The 14,295-nt window shown below is 63.6% G+C and overlaps 1 protein-coding gene across 1 annotated transcript in view; it reads right to left on the minus strand.

The window, feature by feature from the left end:
* Nucleotides 1-14,295, minus strand: part of NCOR2 (nuclear receptor corepressor 2) — a 139,334-nt gene that overhangs the window by 63,676 nt on the left and 61,363 nt on the right. The window contains 5 exon segments of the mRNA XM_070399965.1: nucleotides 255-433; nucleotides 3,441-3,534; nucleotides 4,500-4,672; nucleotides 7,258-7,324; nucleotides 13,002-13,054. Of these exon segments, the coding sequence (XP_070256066.1) occupies nucleotides 255-433; nucleotides 3,441-3,534; nucleotides 4,500-4,672; nucleotides 7,258-7,324; nucleotides 13,002-13,054 (566 nt within the window).

The following is a 14,295-nucleotide window of genomic DNA, read 5'->3' on the forward strand; positions in this document are numbered from 1 at the left end:
TCTCACCACTGACGGTTCTCTCTCTCCCTCCCCCCCTTCCTCCCTCTGAAGTCAGAAGGAACCGGCCCTGCCCACACCCTGACCTTGCACCTCTGGCCTCCGGCACCGAGATGACGAATTCCTGTTGCTCTAAGCGCCCGGTCTGTGGTCACTGTCCCGGCTGGGCCAGGGCAGGGCCCAGAGGCCCGCGAGCCCGGCCGCCGCCGCCGCCACCCCGACCCCCCCGACCCCTCGACCCTCCGCGCCAGACTCACTTCTCGCGGAACGTCTCCTTCTCCTGCTCGCTCCACATGTTCATGACCTGCCGGTCCTTGTACACCTTCATGGGGTCGTCCATGAGCCCGTTCATGTTGATAAACTTGATGCGCTGCTGGTCTGCGTCGTACAGCATGGGCGGGATCACGGCCAGCTGCCGCATCTGCTTCTCCAGGTTCTGCCGGGAGACGGAGGAGGGGCCCGGTCAGCGAGCGCGCGATGCCAGGGACAGGACAGGGACAGGGACCCAGGTGACGTGCGGGGAGACGGGGGAGGGGGGAGATGGATGCTCCAGGTGAGAGTGGGAAAATGTGAAACAGAGAGAGAATGATGAGTGAAAAATAACAGTAGCCCGTGCCGGGGGAGGGGGATTTAAAGGCAGCCCCAGCCCTGGCCGGTGTGGCTCAGTGGGTAGAACGTCCACCTGCGGACTGAAGGGTCCCGGGTTCGATTCCCAGTCAGGACACATGCCTGGGTTGTGGGATTGATCCCCAGTAGGGGGCGTGCAGGAGGCAGCCGATCCATGGTTCTCATCATGGATGTTTCTCTCTCTCCCTCTCCCTTCCTCTCTGAAATCAATAAAAATATATTTTTTAAAAAAATAGAAAGGAAATAGAAAAAGGCAGCCAGACAGGCCTGCGGTGGGCCCAGCTGTAAATTTGCTGCGAAGAGCAGCAGCCGCCCGTCCGCCGGGAGACGGGGCCGTGAATCTTCCACGGGAAATGCAGGCGCCAGAAGCCACCGTGGGATGTTCGGGGCGGCTGGGCCACGTGAGCTCGGGACGTGGGCCTGGCCACTCAGGCTCAGAGGGCACGGGGGGTGGGGTGGGGGGGCTGGGGACAGAGTCAGAACCACTTGCTGCCCAGCCCTGGTGTCCAGCTCCCCACTCTCCCCCACCGCCCCCCACGTGTCCACCTGGGATCAGGCCTGCGCAGCCCATGCCTGGCGGGAGTCACCCATAATGCATTGGGGCGGCCACTCAGCTGGGCTCATCTCTCGGCCGTTCATCACCCACGTCCAGAGGCAGGCGGACACCCAGCCAGGCCACAGCCTCCCTCATCCGACCCTCCGCTCAGTGTTGGTGCGTGTGTGTGTGTGTGTGTGTGTGTCCTGTGTGTGTGTCCTGTGTGTGTGTCCTGTGTGTGTGCGTGTGTGTCCTGACCCAGCTGGGAGAAGGGACCCCGGAGCCCCAAGCCGCCCAGCTGCCCGAGGAGAACACTGGGGGACCATGGCCATGGTCACGGGCACCGGCAGGACCCCCGCTCGGCCTACAGAGCTGCCTCCCTCTCTCTCCCCGACGGGGCCTGCGCCCCCGGCTGACAGCTCCCCGAAGGACGGGGAGGTCTCCTCCTGCCCAGCCTCCAGGGAGCCTCAGGGGGGCTGCGCTGCTGCGGCGAGTCTCGGCCCCCTAGCCGCTGGCCCTGCGCCCCGAGGATGCCCTGAGGATGCCAGTGCCAGGCCCTGGGGATGTGGACCAGCCCAGACTTCCCAGGCCCTGAGGCAGGCAGGGGACCCAGGGGGAAGGGCCGCCCTCCTCTGGCTCCCAGGGCAAACCCAGCCCGTCCGTGCCGCCGTGGGACCTGCCCGTGGCCGCGGCGTTGGGCGGGGACTGGGGCAGGCACACGGGTGCGGCTGTGGGCACAGGCACCCGAGTTCTGCTTTCTGTGGGCTGAACGGGGTTTGAAACGGGCACGGATCGTGCAAAGTTCTACAACGAGGGCCCTTTCCGACGGGCGGAGAGGGAGCCCCCTAAGTGGGAACCACGCGAGGAGCTCGGTGAGAGCGACTCCAGGCTCCGCCCCGGGACGGCCCCCCCGGAACCGCTGGGGTGGGGGTGGGGGTGGGGCCCAAGACGCTGCCATGTAATCCAGGTACCCATCCCCAGCCCTCGGCTGACCCCTGGCCCTCGGGCCGCAGCAGCACTGCCGAGAGAACAGTCCACCTCCGTCCAGCGTGGAGCCATGGACCGTGCGGCTGCCAAGTACCGCGCAGTGCTCCCGGTGTGACTGAGAAACTGGAAGTTAACTATTTCATTTTAGCTGATTCCAACTTATTATTACTTTTTAAATATATTTCTATTGATTGCAGAGAGGAAGGGAGAGGGAGCGAGAGACAGAAACATCAAGGATGAGAGAGAACCGTGAATCGGCTGCCTCCTGCACGCCCCACACGGGGGATGGAGCCCGCATGTGCCCTTGACCGGGAATCGAACTGTGACCTCCTGCTTCACAGGTCAAGGCTCAACCACTGAGCCACGCCGGCCGGGCAGCTGATTTCAATGTCAACAGCCGCTGGCTACGGCGCTGAGCTGCAGTGACCGCACGCACGCCCCACGGGACACGAGTCCCGGGAGGAAGGTGACTCCGCCTCCTCGAGGAGCCCTGGTGCCCGCTGTGGTGTTGGGAGCATGGAGGAGGGGGCTGGCACCGGACAGGCTTGACCTACAGACCTGGGAGGGGACAGGCCAGCACCAGCCCCTCCCCGGGCGCACAGGGCCCTCTCTGGGCCCCAGCCAGGGTCACACGGGCTGAGCTCGGGGTCCCAGGGGTGCCCCCGCCGGAGCAGGCAGGGCTGTGAGGCCTGAGAGGGGGTGCCCGCCGGGTGCACAGTGGGAGGCTGACCCAGGCCAGGGCCCCTGCCTTCCGGCTGCCAGTGGGACTCGGCCGACGGGCACACACAGCAGCAGCCAATGAATGCGTCAGCAGGTGCAACAACACATCCATGTTTCTCTCTCACTCCCCCGCCCCAACTTCTCTAAAAACATCCAAATAAATAAATTTAAAATTTACATCTTTTTTTCTTAAATCTTTAATAGTTCTTTATTGATGAAAGTATTTCCTATGACCCCCTTCCTCCCCGCTTGACCCCTTCTAGCCCCCCCGCCCCAGGCATTCACCACCCCAATCGTCTGCGTCCCTGGGTTGTGCACATACGCGTGCAAGTTCTTTGTTTGATCGCTTCCCTCCCTCCCCTCCCTGAGACTCCGGTCTATTCCATGCCTCCATGTCTCTGGGTCTATTCTGTTCATTCGTTTATGTTGTTCATTAGATGCCCCCTGGGGCAGGCGATGGCCACTCCCCGTGTCTGAGCTCCTGCCCTGGCCCTGCCCCCACTTCGGTGACCCCCCCCCACCCCCTTGGATTTGCACCGTCCAGGGTGAGTCAGAGTCAGGGCCGCGGACTCACCTCCTGCTCCGAGAGGCCGTCGATGATCTCGGACACCTCGTGCTCGCTCCGGGCGGCCGACATGGAGAGCCCGCTGCCGCGCTGGCCCACCCTGCTGGGAGCCAGAGGGACACACTCAGGACCGGCCGCGCGACAGCCCTATGCGAGGCGGTGCCGTGGCTCAGACCGAGCCCACAACTTCCCCTGAGGCGGCCTGTGGGCAGCGGGGCGGGGCCGGGGCGCCCCCACCCACAGGGACAGCCCCGAGCCCAGGGGTCCAGGGCAGAGCAGAGGGCCCCCAGCCTGGCCCGAGGACGCCTGAACCCCAACACTAGCAGGTGCTCGGCGCCTTCTCTCTCTGAGATGCGCTCAAAGAGGCCAGCCACGCAGATCCACGTGCCCGTCCCGGCTCAGCCCCTGCAGACTGTGCCTCCGTTTCCTACCCTTTAGCACGGGGCCCACGTGGCACCAGCTCCCAGGGCCGGGAGGAGGCACCGGTAGACACTGGAAGTGTCCCAACAGTCAGTGAGGTCTGTCATTACTGCTGCTGGCCCATCACCTCACCTATGTCACTAAAGGGAACAGGACAACAGGGGCCGGAGCCACACCTCGCTGAGCACCTACTATGCGCTGGACACTGAGCACCTACTGTGTGCTGGGCACTGCCCCACAGGCTTTCACTCAATCCTCACACAGGGCCACAGCAGACCAGCTGCCTGCTCCCGGCTTCTACGCCAGGCGGTCCTCTCCCCTCTGATCCACCAGGGATCTCAAACGCAGCCGCCCTCAGGGGCCGCGCAGACCACACAGTGAACGGAGCTGGTGGGCCCCAGCCCAGGGTACATGGGCAGAAGCAAACGCGCTTGCTCGCAGGGATGCATCTAAGTCTCAAGTAAGTGTCAAGGCCCAGCGGGGTCCGAGTGACACATCGCCCCTGGGGCGGCCGGTGTGAGAACCCGCTGCGCTCCCACTTTGCACTGTGCTGTCCGGTTCATGCAGGCCGGGCTCCCGCTGCCCAGGCTCGCGCTCGGGAGGCGGGAGGCGGGAGGCGGGAGGAGGGAGGCGCGGGCGCCCGCTCACCTCTGCATGCGCTCCTGCAGCTCGCGCTGCTTGCGGATCTCCGGGAACTGCTTCTCGTAGTACTCGCGCACCTTGCTCTCCTTGGCCCGCCGCCGTGGGTTGTTCTCGATGCGCTCCACCTTCTTCTCCCAGGCCTCCATGAGCTGGTCATAGCGCTGGCAGAACTTCTGCTCCTGGGCACCGCGGGGGCAGGGGGCACTGCTGAGGGTGCCCCTGCACCCGACCACAGCCTCCCGCTGCCGCCCACTCTGCACGGACGCACGGTCACACCGATGCACGTGCACAGACACACATGCACACATGCAGTCACACAGATGCATGTACACACACGCATTCACAGTCACACACACATGCATTCAGTCACACACACGCATTCACAGTCACACACACGCACAGCCTCACACTGATGCATGTGTGCGCGCACACACATGCATGGCCTCATAGGCACACACACACATGCATTCAGTCATGCACACACAAGCACAGTCTCACACTGATGCATGCACACACAGCTGCACACACACACACATGCATGGCCTCACAGGCACACACACACATGCATTCAGTCATGCACACACAAGCACAGTCTCACACTGATGCATGCACACACAGCTGCACATACACACACATGCACGGCCTCACAGGCACACACACAGAGACACACATGCACACGTGCACAGACATACAGATGCACACACACAGGCACGGACACACAGTCACACAGACATACGCACGCAGGCACGGTCACGTGAAACCTGGGCAGACCCGGCCCCTGAAGAAAACCACAGGTTTCCCCAGGGCGCGTGGTTCCTGGTCGGCTCCCCCTCACCCCCCCGGGGCCCAGCCGCCCTGCCTGGCCTCCCCCTCGAAAGGCCTCGTCCCCTAGGGGAGCCACCAGCCGCGTGTGGCTGTTCTGTCCAAGTCACATACATTTCAGTGACAGTCCAAACTCGGTCCCTGGCCTCCCAGCCACACGCCCAGCGCTCGGCAGCCTCCGTGGCCGGGCCCGTCCGCAGCGGACGGCGCACAGAGCCGCGTCATCATCACAGGAAGCTGCACCAGACGCTGGGGCTCCCGGTGTCCCCCCGGCCTCCCAGGAAGCATGACCCCCTCTCTGAACAGTTCCCCACCCCAGGCCCGGGGTGGGTGTGAGGACCCGAGCTCCAATCATCCAAGACGAGGGAGTCCCCGTCCGTGTCCAACCGCAGGGCCACCTGCTCTATGTCCTCGGAGGAAAGACTCCCGCCGCCCAGGACATAGCTGCCCGGCTTCCCAGTCTCCAAGGTGACCTGCTGGCAGCAGGCGGGGAGTGTCTGTCGCCTGGGAGACCCCGGCCCCCTCCCTAACGGCTGCGGGAACAGATGGCGCAGCCTGGAGCCTCGCTTCAACGCCTCTCCGCATGTCAGCACCATCAGGAACCCCTCGTGCCCAGCCCTAGCCCCTTCGGCTCAGTGGATAGAGCACCTGCCTGTGGACTGAAGGGTCCAGGATTCGAATCCGGGCAAGGTCATGTCAACCACGCCCCCACTCCTGCCCTGCACTTCAGGCCTGCCCCCTACACTCCATCCTGTGTGATCGTGGCCGCTCCTGCCCCAGGGCCTTTGCACGTGCTGTGCCCTCTGCCTGACACCCCAACCTCCAGATCGTCACCGTCATTCCCACCTCAGCACTGAGGTCACCTCTCCTCATCCCTCTGCACAGCATGTCTGTGTCTCCTACACTCAGCACCGCGCCAGGTGCTTGGTGACTATTTCACTCAATGAGTGAGACAGGACGTCCAGTTTCACGACCGCCGTCCACCCTGCCCAGGCCCCTCTGGACACCATCTTGAGAAAAGAAAGGGTGGGAAGCCCACGGGGCCCTGGGGTCCCAAATGCGGCCCACCCAGCGTCCCAGTTGCCCAGTCTCTGGGCCAGAAGTGTCTCCTCTCTCTGAGGGCCCAGCTGAGGTCTGGGACCAGGGCAGGTGAGTCCAGAAACTGGCTCAGAGGGGCCTACGCCCTCCAGGGGTCCAATCAGGGCTTCGGGGAGATGGCCTAAGAGAGGGGAGCTCTCTCCTGGCTCTGGAAGCCTCGAACCTGCTGCGGGAATTCAGGTCCCACCGGGAAACCAGTTTGTCAATGAATTAACATACAGCGTTGGGCATAAACAACTGCATAGAAATGAAGGTGAAACCTGATCAAGCCACTCCTGCGCTCCACCCAGCCGACTTTCTCGGCCTCATCAATCCCTTCCCTCTGCCCCATCTGAACCAGCCCTTCTTCCCTGTGGCGCTGAAAGAACACTAACGGGTAACTCCCCCCCCAATCACTGGGCCCTAACTTCCCTGAAAACCACAGCTGCACGTGTCCCAGCCCACGTGCCCTCCAGGCAGGACTCGGAGCTGCCTCCCGGGCCAACCTCGTTTCTAAGGGCGCTTCCTGCAATCACCATCCTCCACCTCTTACCACAAACCCCTCTCTCCCCGCCTGGAAGGCCCCCATGGCTCCTCTGATGACAAGGAACCGGATTTCCCATGGGGGGTGGGGGGGGGGGGTGGAGAACAGAATTCCAGCCCGACTCAGACCCGGGGCAGCCACGCCCCCAGCCCTGTGGCAGCTATTTCCGCGACTGTCGCTGTCCTCGGCTTTGCTTTGCAGCCTGGACACGTGGTAATGAGGCGGCCGCAGCGGGCAGCCCAATGGGCGTGGCCTGATGGGGTCTGGACTGTCCCCCACGGGGGCGGGACGGGATAGGGTGGGGGGCGCGGGGTGACTTACCCATTGTTTCCGGGCGTGGTTCCTCCTCTTGAAGTACAAGATCAACTTTTTCCGCATCGCCTGGTTTCTACGCGGGAGGAGGACAGCGAGGGGCGGTCAGTCAGTGGGCTCGGGTCTCCCGGCTCCTGAAGGGGCCCCGCTGGCCCCGAGGCGCCTGTGCCCGAACTTGGTGAGACGAGACCCATTGCCCTCCGCGAGCCCCACCTGCCATGTCCTCGTCCTCTCCCCCAATCCTGAAGGGCCCCCCACAATTGGGATGAGTTTGGGTGGCAGAAAAGGGGGACTTAAAGGGGGGCAGAGCGTTGGTGGCTTCCTGACTCCCCTGGAGCTGCCACCACCCCCACGCGCACGCAGCTCCCCTCTGCCCGTGGCCCACGTCGGCCGTGGACAAGTGGCCACGGAGACACAGCCACAGCCCAGACCAGGAACACGGCCTGGAGAGCCCACGCCTGAGACCCCACACCTGCACTCAGGCGGGGCGGGCGCCTCCCTCGGTCTCTGGGACTCTTCCCCAAATCTGCAAGCCCGGCCTCCTCCCGGAAACATCAGACAAACGCCAACTGAGGGACATTCTACACGCCCCCTGCCAGTCCTCCCTGCACAGTGCCCGCCTCCGGAGAACCACGGGGAGAGCCACGGAAGGCGGAGGGACCGGCACCGGCTGCGGACTGACTGAGGGCCAAGGCAGAGCGGGAGGTGGGAGCCTGGGTCCGACCTTGGGCCAGAAAATGGACCTTTGCAGGGAAACGGGGGAAGCACAGACAGCCTGGCTGAGCCAAGGGCATGGGCCCACACGCGTGGGTGTCTGCGCAGCGGTGGGGGAGATCGGGACATTCTCAGAGCCGTGTTTGCAAGGCTGCTGTGAGGTGCGCTCTTAGGAGACGAGGAAACGAAGACTCTGGACGTTTGAGGAGACTCTGGCCAGGCCCTGGGCAGTTCTGGGAAAGAAAAGCTTGGGGCAATCCGGGGAGGCTGCCTGGAGGAGGAGAGGTTTGAGCTGGGGTTTGGGGAAAGCAGAGGTTCCAGGCTGGGAAGGAGTGACAGTGAATGTGGAGGGGTGAGGAGGGGCATTCCTGGGGAGCCAGACCCAGAGCTGGGCAGGGGTGGGTGGGGGGGGAAGAGTCAGATGGAGATGCCAGGGCAGGACCCCGAAAGCCGTGGGAAGAGCCCGTCAGATCCAGTGCCGGATGGTCCAAAGCCCTTTTCCCCGTGAAACAGATGCTCCAAGGAGACCGGCTACTGTCGGGCAGAGGGAGGGGACTCGCCTAGGTCACTGGGCCAGAGGGGGCAGGGCCCGGACTGGAGGCCCCGGAGAGAAAACAGGGGAGGGGGGTGCGCAGATGGGGCCGGGAGCTGGGCTGCGCAACCCTGGGGAGGTTCCTGAACCTCTCTGAACCTCCAGACAAGACCACAAACACCTGTGAACAGTCCCCGGGTCCCGGCGACCTTCCCATCCGCACGGCCCTGGGCTGCCCCTCCGCGGACCCCCCAGAGGAGGCAGGAGGGGGAGGAAATCGGGCTGCGGGGCCAGAAAAGCGGGGAGCCTACAGCACACGGGAAGCACACACAGGACCCGAGGGAAGAGGGGACCGAGGGGCAGGCCGTGCCCGGGCTCGGCCACCAGGCGAGGGAGCAGCGGGGGAGGCCACGGCAGGACCCAGGGCGGCAGCGGTAACTCTCCCCGTGGGTCAGTCCCACCGAATCGCAGGTGTGTGTTTTTAAATATATATCCTCACTGATTTCAGAGAGGAAGGGAGAGGGAGAGAGAAACATCTGTGATGAGAGAGAGTCATGGACCGGCTGCCTCCTGCACGCCCCACCCTGGGATCCAGCCCACAACACAGGCCTGTGCCCTGACCGGGAATCGAACCCTGACCTCCAGGTTCATAGGTTCACGCTCAACCACTGAGCCACACCGGCCGGGCTCGCATGGGGTTTTCACGACACCAGCACGTGCAGCCGAGAGCCCTCCGGGCAGATGTGCAGAGGGGGACCCCTCCCTCAACAGAGCACCCACTTATTCCACTCGGGCTGTCGCCAGCCCCGCCCCCTGCTCCCCCACGGCCGGAGGGGTCTGGCAGGTCCCCACCGTGGGGCCCAGGCAGCCACCCCCCACCCCCCCCTCCCCACCCCGTGCGTCCGAGGCGGCAGGTGGCGGAGGGAGAGCAGCGGAGGTGGGTCCAGGTGACCTGCACGCGCAGAAATCGCCGGCGCGGCAGGAAGTCAGGCGTGAAATTAACTGCAGCTCCCGGCCCAGCACGCAGACGGCGAGAAATTAAAGTGACAGCGCAGGTCCTCGGGGAGGGATCACCTCCCACCTGGGGGCACTTAGAGCAGCAGGAGGGCGGGGCCTGGGAGGAGGCGGGGGAGGGGGGCCTGGGGGCACAAGGGGTCAAGGGCGCGAGGGGGAGCCCGGTGACCCCCCCAGCCGGGTCCCTCTGCCCTATCAAGCTGTCACCACCTGGCAGGCGTGTCATTCCTGCCTGCACCGCCCAGCACCAGGCCTCGCCCGCGGTGGCCTCCCCGGCCCAGAGCGGGGCCAGCACCCGGCAGGTGCTCCAGACACTTTGTGGGAAGAAGGGGCGGACGAGCAGCAGCCCTGGGCATCTGCACAGTCAGAGGGACAGCCCTGGCCGGCCGCCCAGTGGTTAGAGCATCCGCCTGAGGCCTGAACGGCGGTGGGTTCGATTCTGGTCCAGGGCACGAACCTCGGTTGCAGCCTGGATCCCCGGCCCTGGTTGGGGCGTGTGTGGGAGGGAGGCAACCAATCGATGTGTCTCTCTCTCACATCGATGTTTCTCTCTCTCTGTGTCTCTTTCCCTCCCTCGAGTTATCTCTAAAAATCAATGGAAAAATATCCTCACTCGGTAAGGATTTAAGGAAAAAAAAAAAAAGCAAGGACAGAAATCCCAGAACGCTTCCCACGCGCCTGACACGGAGCTCGGTGCCTCAGGGACAGGGACTCCCTGAACCCTCAGCAGCCCTAGGAGGCAGGCGCTGTGTCGTCCCCATTTCACAGATGGGCAAACCGAGGCACTGAGAGGAAGCGAGTGGCCACAAGGGCCGGATGTTCGTGGACCTAAACCTGTCTCTGCACCCTCAGCTGCCATCTCAGGACACAGCCTCGCCGTCTATCCCCACTGCCGCCCAGACCTCCCGCCTTGGCGTCCACGGGACCCCCTGTCCCTGACCCCCCACCCCTCACCCCACAGCTCCCACAGGGCCAGGCTGCGTGCCCAGATGGCTGCAGTGATCCCGCCGAGGTCTCCCAATCCCAGTGCCTTCTGCCCTGCAGCCCCAGCACCAGCCTTTAAACACAAAAACCCACGTGTGTCACTTCCCAGAATAAGCCCATCCCTGGCCTCCCTCCGCACAGATAACGAGACCCAAGCTCCTACCAGTCCCAGCACCTCCCTCCCCTTCACCCACCCCCTTGGCCCTCGCTGGCCTTTGGTGATCCCGCCAGCTCACGGGCCCCAGGGCCTTTGCACTGCCAGCTGCCACTCCGCTTCCAAGAGTTCACTTAACCCTCAGGTCCTGCCCTGCCCTGATCCCCTGGCTCAAGTCACCCCTCCCGTTTCCTGCCATCACACCCTTTGCCATCGAGACAGCACTTTCTAAAGTGAATGGCTGCACGGATTTAAGGGTGAACACGCTGACATTTAAGACACGGGAGAAGCCATCATTTTCGTGGAAAACTGTTGCTAAAAAATTAAAGTCCTAAGGACATCTACGCTAAAACACTGGACTTAGGGTACGCCTTTCGAACATAAAGTTGGCCGCGTACTTATTATGTGAGAAGTTTAAACTCCTCATCTCTGTGCTTTAAACTTAAGCTCGGTCATCTGTGACTTAGGACAGCTTTCCCGAAGCGGTCGCACGCGTTGCCACCATGTCCCCAGCGGACCGGAGCGACCCCGGATGCCGATGGCGGGGGGTGAGGATGGGGCGCCGGCCTCAGGAAGCCCATCGTTCTATTCGACTTAAACAGAGAAGGCATTCGCCAAATGCATGCCCCACGGGCACCGGCAACAGTGTGGAGGAGGCCAGCGGAAGGGGAAGCGGGGGCAGGTGGAGGTGGGCAAAGGAGGGGGAGGGGGGGACAATGGCAATCATGTCAACATTTACCATTTTTAAATCTTTATTAAAAAATAAAAGATTTTAAGCCTGGCCGGTGTGGCTCAGTGGTTGAGTGTTGACCTATGAACCAGGAGGTCACGGCTCGATTCCCAGTTAGGGCACAGGCCCAGGTTGTGGGCTCCATCCCCAGTGCGGGGCGTGCAGGAGGCAGCTGAGCGATGATTCTCTCTTATCACTGATGTTTCTCTCTCTATCCCTCTCCCTCCCTCTCTGAAATCAATAAAAATGTTTTAAAGTGATAATAAGTAAATACATATTTTTAAAAACCGATGCAGCGGCATTGGTGTCTTACTCGCTAACATTACAGTGTGGGTCCCTTTTGCTTTTCGCGTGGGGCTCTGCGGTGGCTTCTATCGCCTGAAAACATCCACGTTACTCAGTAAGCGATGGCCGGCTTTCGGCGATACATCGCGGGTAACATCGCAGCCTAGTGCTCGAGCGCCAGAGCCCAGTCCGAGGGAACCACGCTCCGGCGCGGAGGGTCCGAGCGTGCAGCGCTCCGGTGGCCGTGACCACAGCGCCTTTTACTCGTGGAAGTTCTCTCGTCTCTTTAACTCAGTTTGTCTCCACTGGCAGATGCAACAATTGAGGGGGGCACAGGGTCTCCGTTCTGTTCAGAGTTCAATCCCCAGGGCCCAGGCCAGGCCTTGGCACAGGGTAGGTGCTCGATAACTGTGTGAATGACTGACTGAATGAATGAATGAGTGAATGAATGAATGAGTGAATGAGTGACAGTTCCCAGCAGCCCCCCTCAGGTGGGCACGCCCACCGGATCCCCGCTGTGTCAGGCCCAGAGAGTACACTCGCACCCCATCACCTTCCATCTGGGGTCCCCGCCTCCAGCCGTGGCCGCAGGGCCAGGCAGGTCCCAGGGTGACAACACGCGGTGATGCTCCTGTTCATGCATCCCGAGGACAAGCTGGCCCCGCCGCAGCCACGCGGCCAGCGCCTCGCTCCCACGTGCAGACACGGAGCCACCAGCACCCAGAACAGGCCCGGCGCCCCCTTGGAGCCAGCTGAGCCCGCAGAGCGCGTGGGTGGCACCTGGCTGAGGCTGCCTGGCCCCTCGCATCCCCTGACGACAGGCCCCCTTGTGGGGACCCATCACTGGGCACCTGCAAAGCCTGGGGCCGAGACGGGTGCTCCCACTGCCCGCACTGGCCGCGTCCCAGGTGCACCTGCCATGCCGACCGCAGGACACGCCCACGTACGCTCGGACCAGAGCCCAAACCACGGGACCCTGCTCGCCCCGGGGCCGCCCCATCCTGCTAAGCCCCCTCTCCTGCGCCCAGCAGGGCCCTCCTGCTCACACGGGGCGGGGACTCCGCGCCTCCACCTCGTCTCTCCAGGGCTATGCACGCAGCGCACAGCGTCCTCGCCCGCCCTCCCCGACCTGAGACCTATGTCCCCTCTCCCCACCCCAGGCTGCTCACACCCCACCCAGATCCTGCCTGGCCCCCAATTCTGGCCCAAACCACCCCCTTCTGCCCCTCCTCCTGCACCTGGCCTTGGCTGGCAGCCCCAATGGGACTGAGAGCCCGTGTCCCACCCCACACCCAGGTGCCAGCCCCACCCGCGCGCCTGCACGCGGCCGGCGTACTCACATTTTGATGTTCTCATGGTACTGCCGGGTGTCGGAGGGCTGGTTGTACAGCGGCTGCGGAGGAAGGGAGAGGAGGTTCGTCAGGGCCGGCCGGGCGGCGGCCCCACTACAGTGCCCGCAGCCAGCACTCCCGGCCCGGCCCAGCGCCCGAGGCCCTGACACCTGGGAGCTGTCGGTCCGCTGGCGTGAGAACCGGCCGCCGGCAGGCGTGACGGGAACACGGGGACCCAGCCTGCGGCGCCAGCAGAACAGACTGTGACCCTCGGGACACAGCGGTGGCACCATGACTTCCTGCCAAGGCACCGCGGCTACTCTGGGGGCACCGGGCTGTGCTGGCCCGAGCACCAGGGACAGGCACACCCGTCCAGGGCAGCCGGGATCGGCAATGACCTCCAACCGGGAAAACTGACCAACTTCTCAGCATCCGAACCACGGAGAGCGCCACGTCAGCCCCCCCACGGACGGGGACAAGCCTGCCACGCCAGGCACTGGCGAGGGTGAGGGGCCAGAGAGGCTGATGCACGGCTCATACCCTCGTACACGGATAACAGGCTTCGGAGAGCCGTGAAGAAGCCTGTGTTACAGACTGAACGTGGGCCCGGCCGGCGTGGCTCAGTGGTTGAGCATCAACCTATGAACCAGGAGGTCAGGGTTCGATCCCTGGTCAGGGCACAGGCCCAGGTTGCAGGCTCCATCCCCAGTGTGGGGCGTGCAGGAGGCAGCCGATCCGTGATTCTCTCTCATCATGGATGTTTCTCTCTCTCTCCTTTCCTCTCTGAAAGCAATAAAAATGTATAGTTAAAAAAAATGTCTGCCCTCTGGCCCCCGCCCCTCCTGCAGCAGCAGCAGAGATGCTGGGGCCCTGTGCGCCCCCCAACCCCGACCCTGGGAGGTGGTGTCAGATGCCGGGACAGCACTACTCCTCACAACGCCTGTTAGCAAGCTAAACGCCCGCCGCCAGAGGCTGGGTAAGGAGATGAGTTGCACCGGAGTACTATACAGCACTGAAAAAGGAACGGCCGGGCCCACGAGCAGCCCAAGTGCGCACAAGGGAAGCAGCAAGTCGCTGCAGGGTGTGCGACGGGTCCGGAGTTCGGCGAGATGCTGGGCAGCCCCTCTGGACGGCAGCCCCACCGCCGGGGACTTGGGGCACGGCCTGGGGGCACAGCTGGTCCTGGCGCGCCCGGGCCGTGTCTCTGGGCGAGTCACTCACGCCATCTGGGCCTCCGGGTTTCGTCTACAAACAGGGCTGGACTCGCAGGGTTGTTGTGAAGATGCCAGGAGGCAGTACCCGG

Source organism: Myotis yumanensis, unplaced genomic scaffold (assembly GCF_028538775.1).
Source record: "Myotis yumanensis isolate MYYU_CA2020_CCGP unplaced genomic scaffold, mMyoYum1.0.hap1 SCAF_19, whole genome shotgun sequence".
NCBI classification, from domain to species: domain Eukaryota; kingdom Metazoa; phylum Chordata; class Mammalia; order Chiroptera; family Vespertilionidae; genus Myotis; species Myotis yumanensis.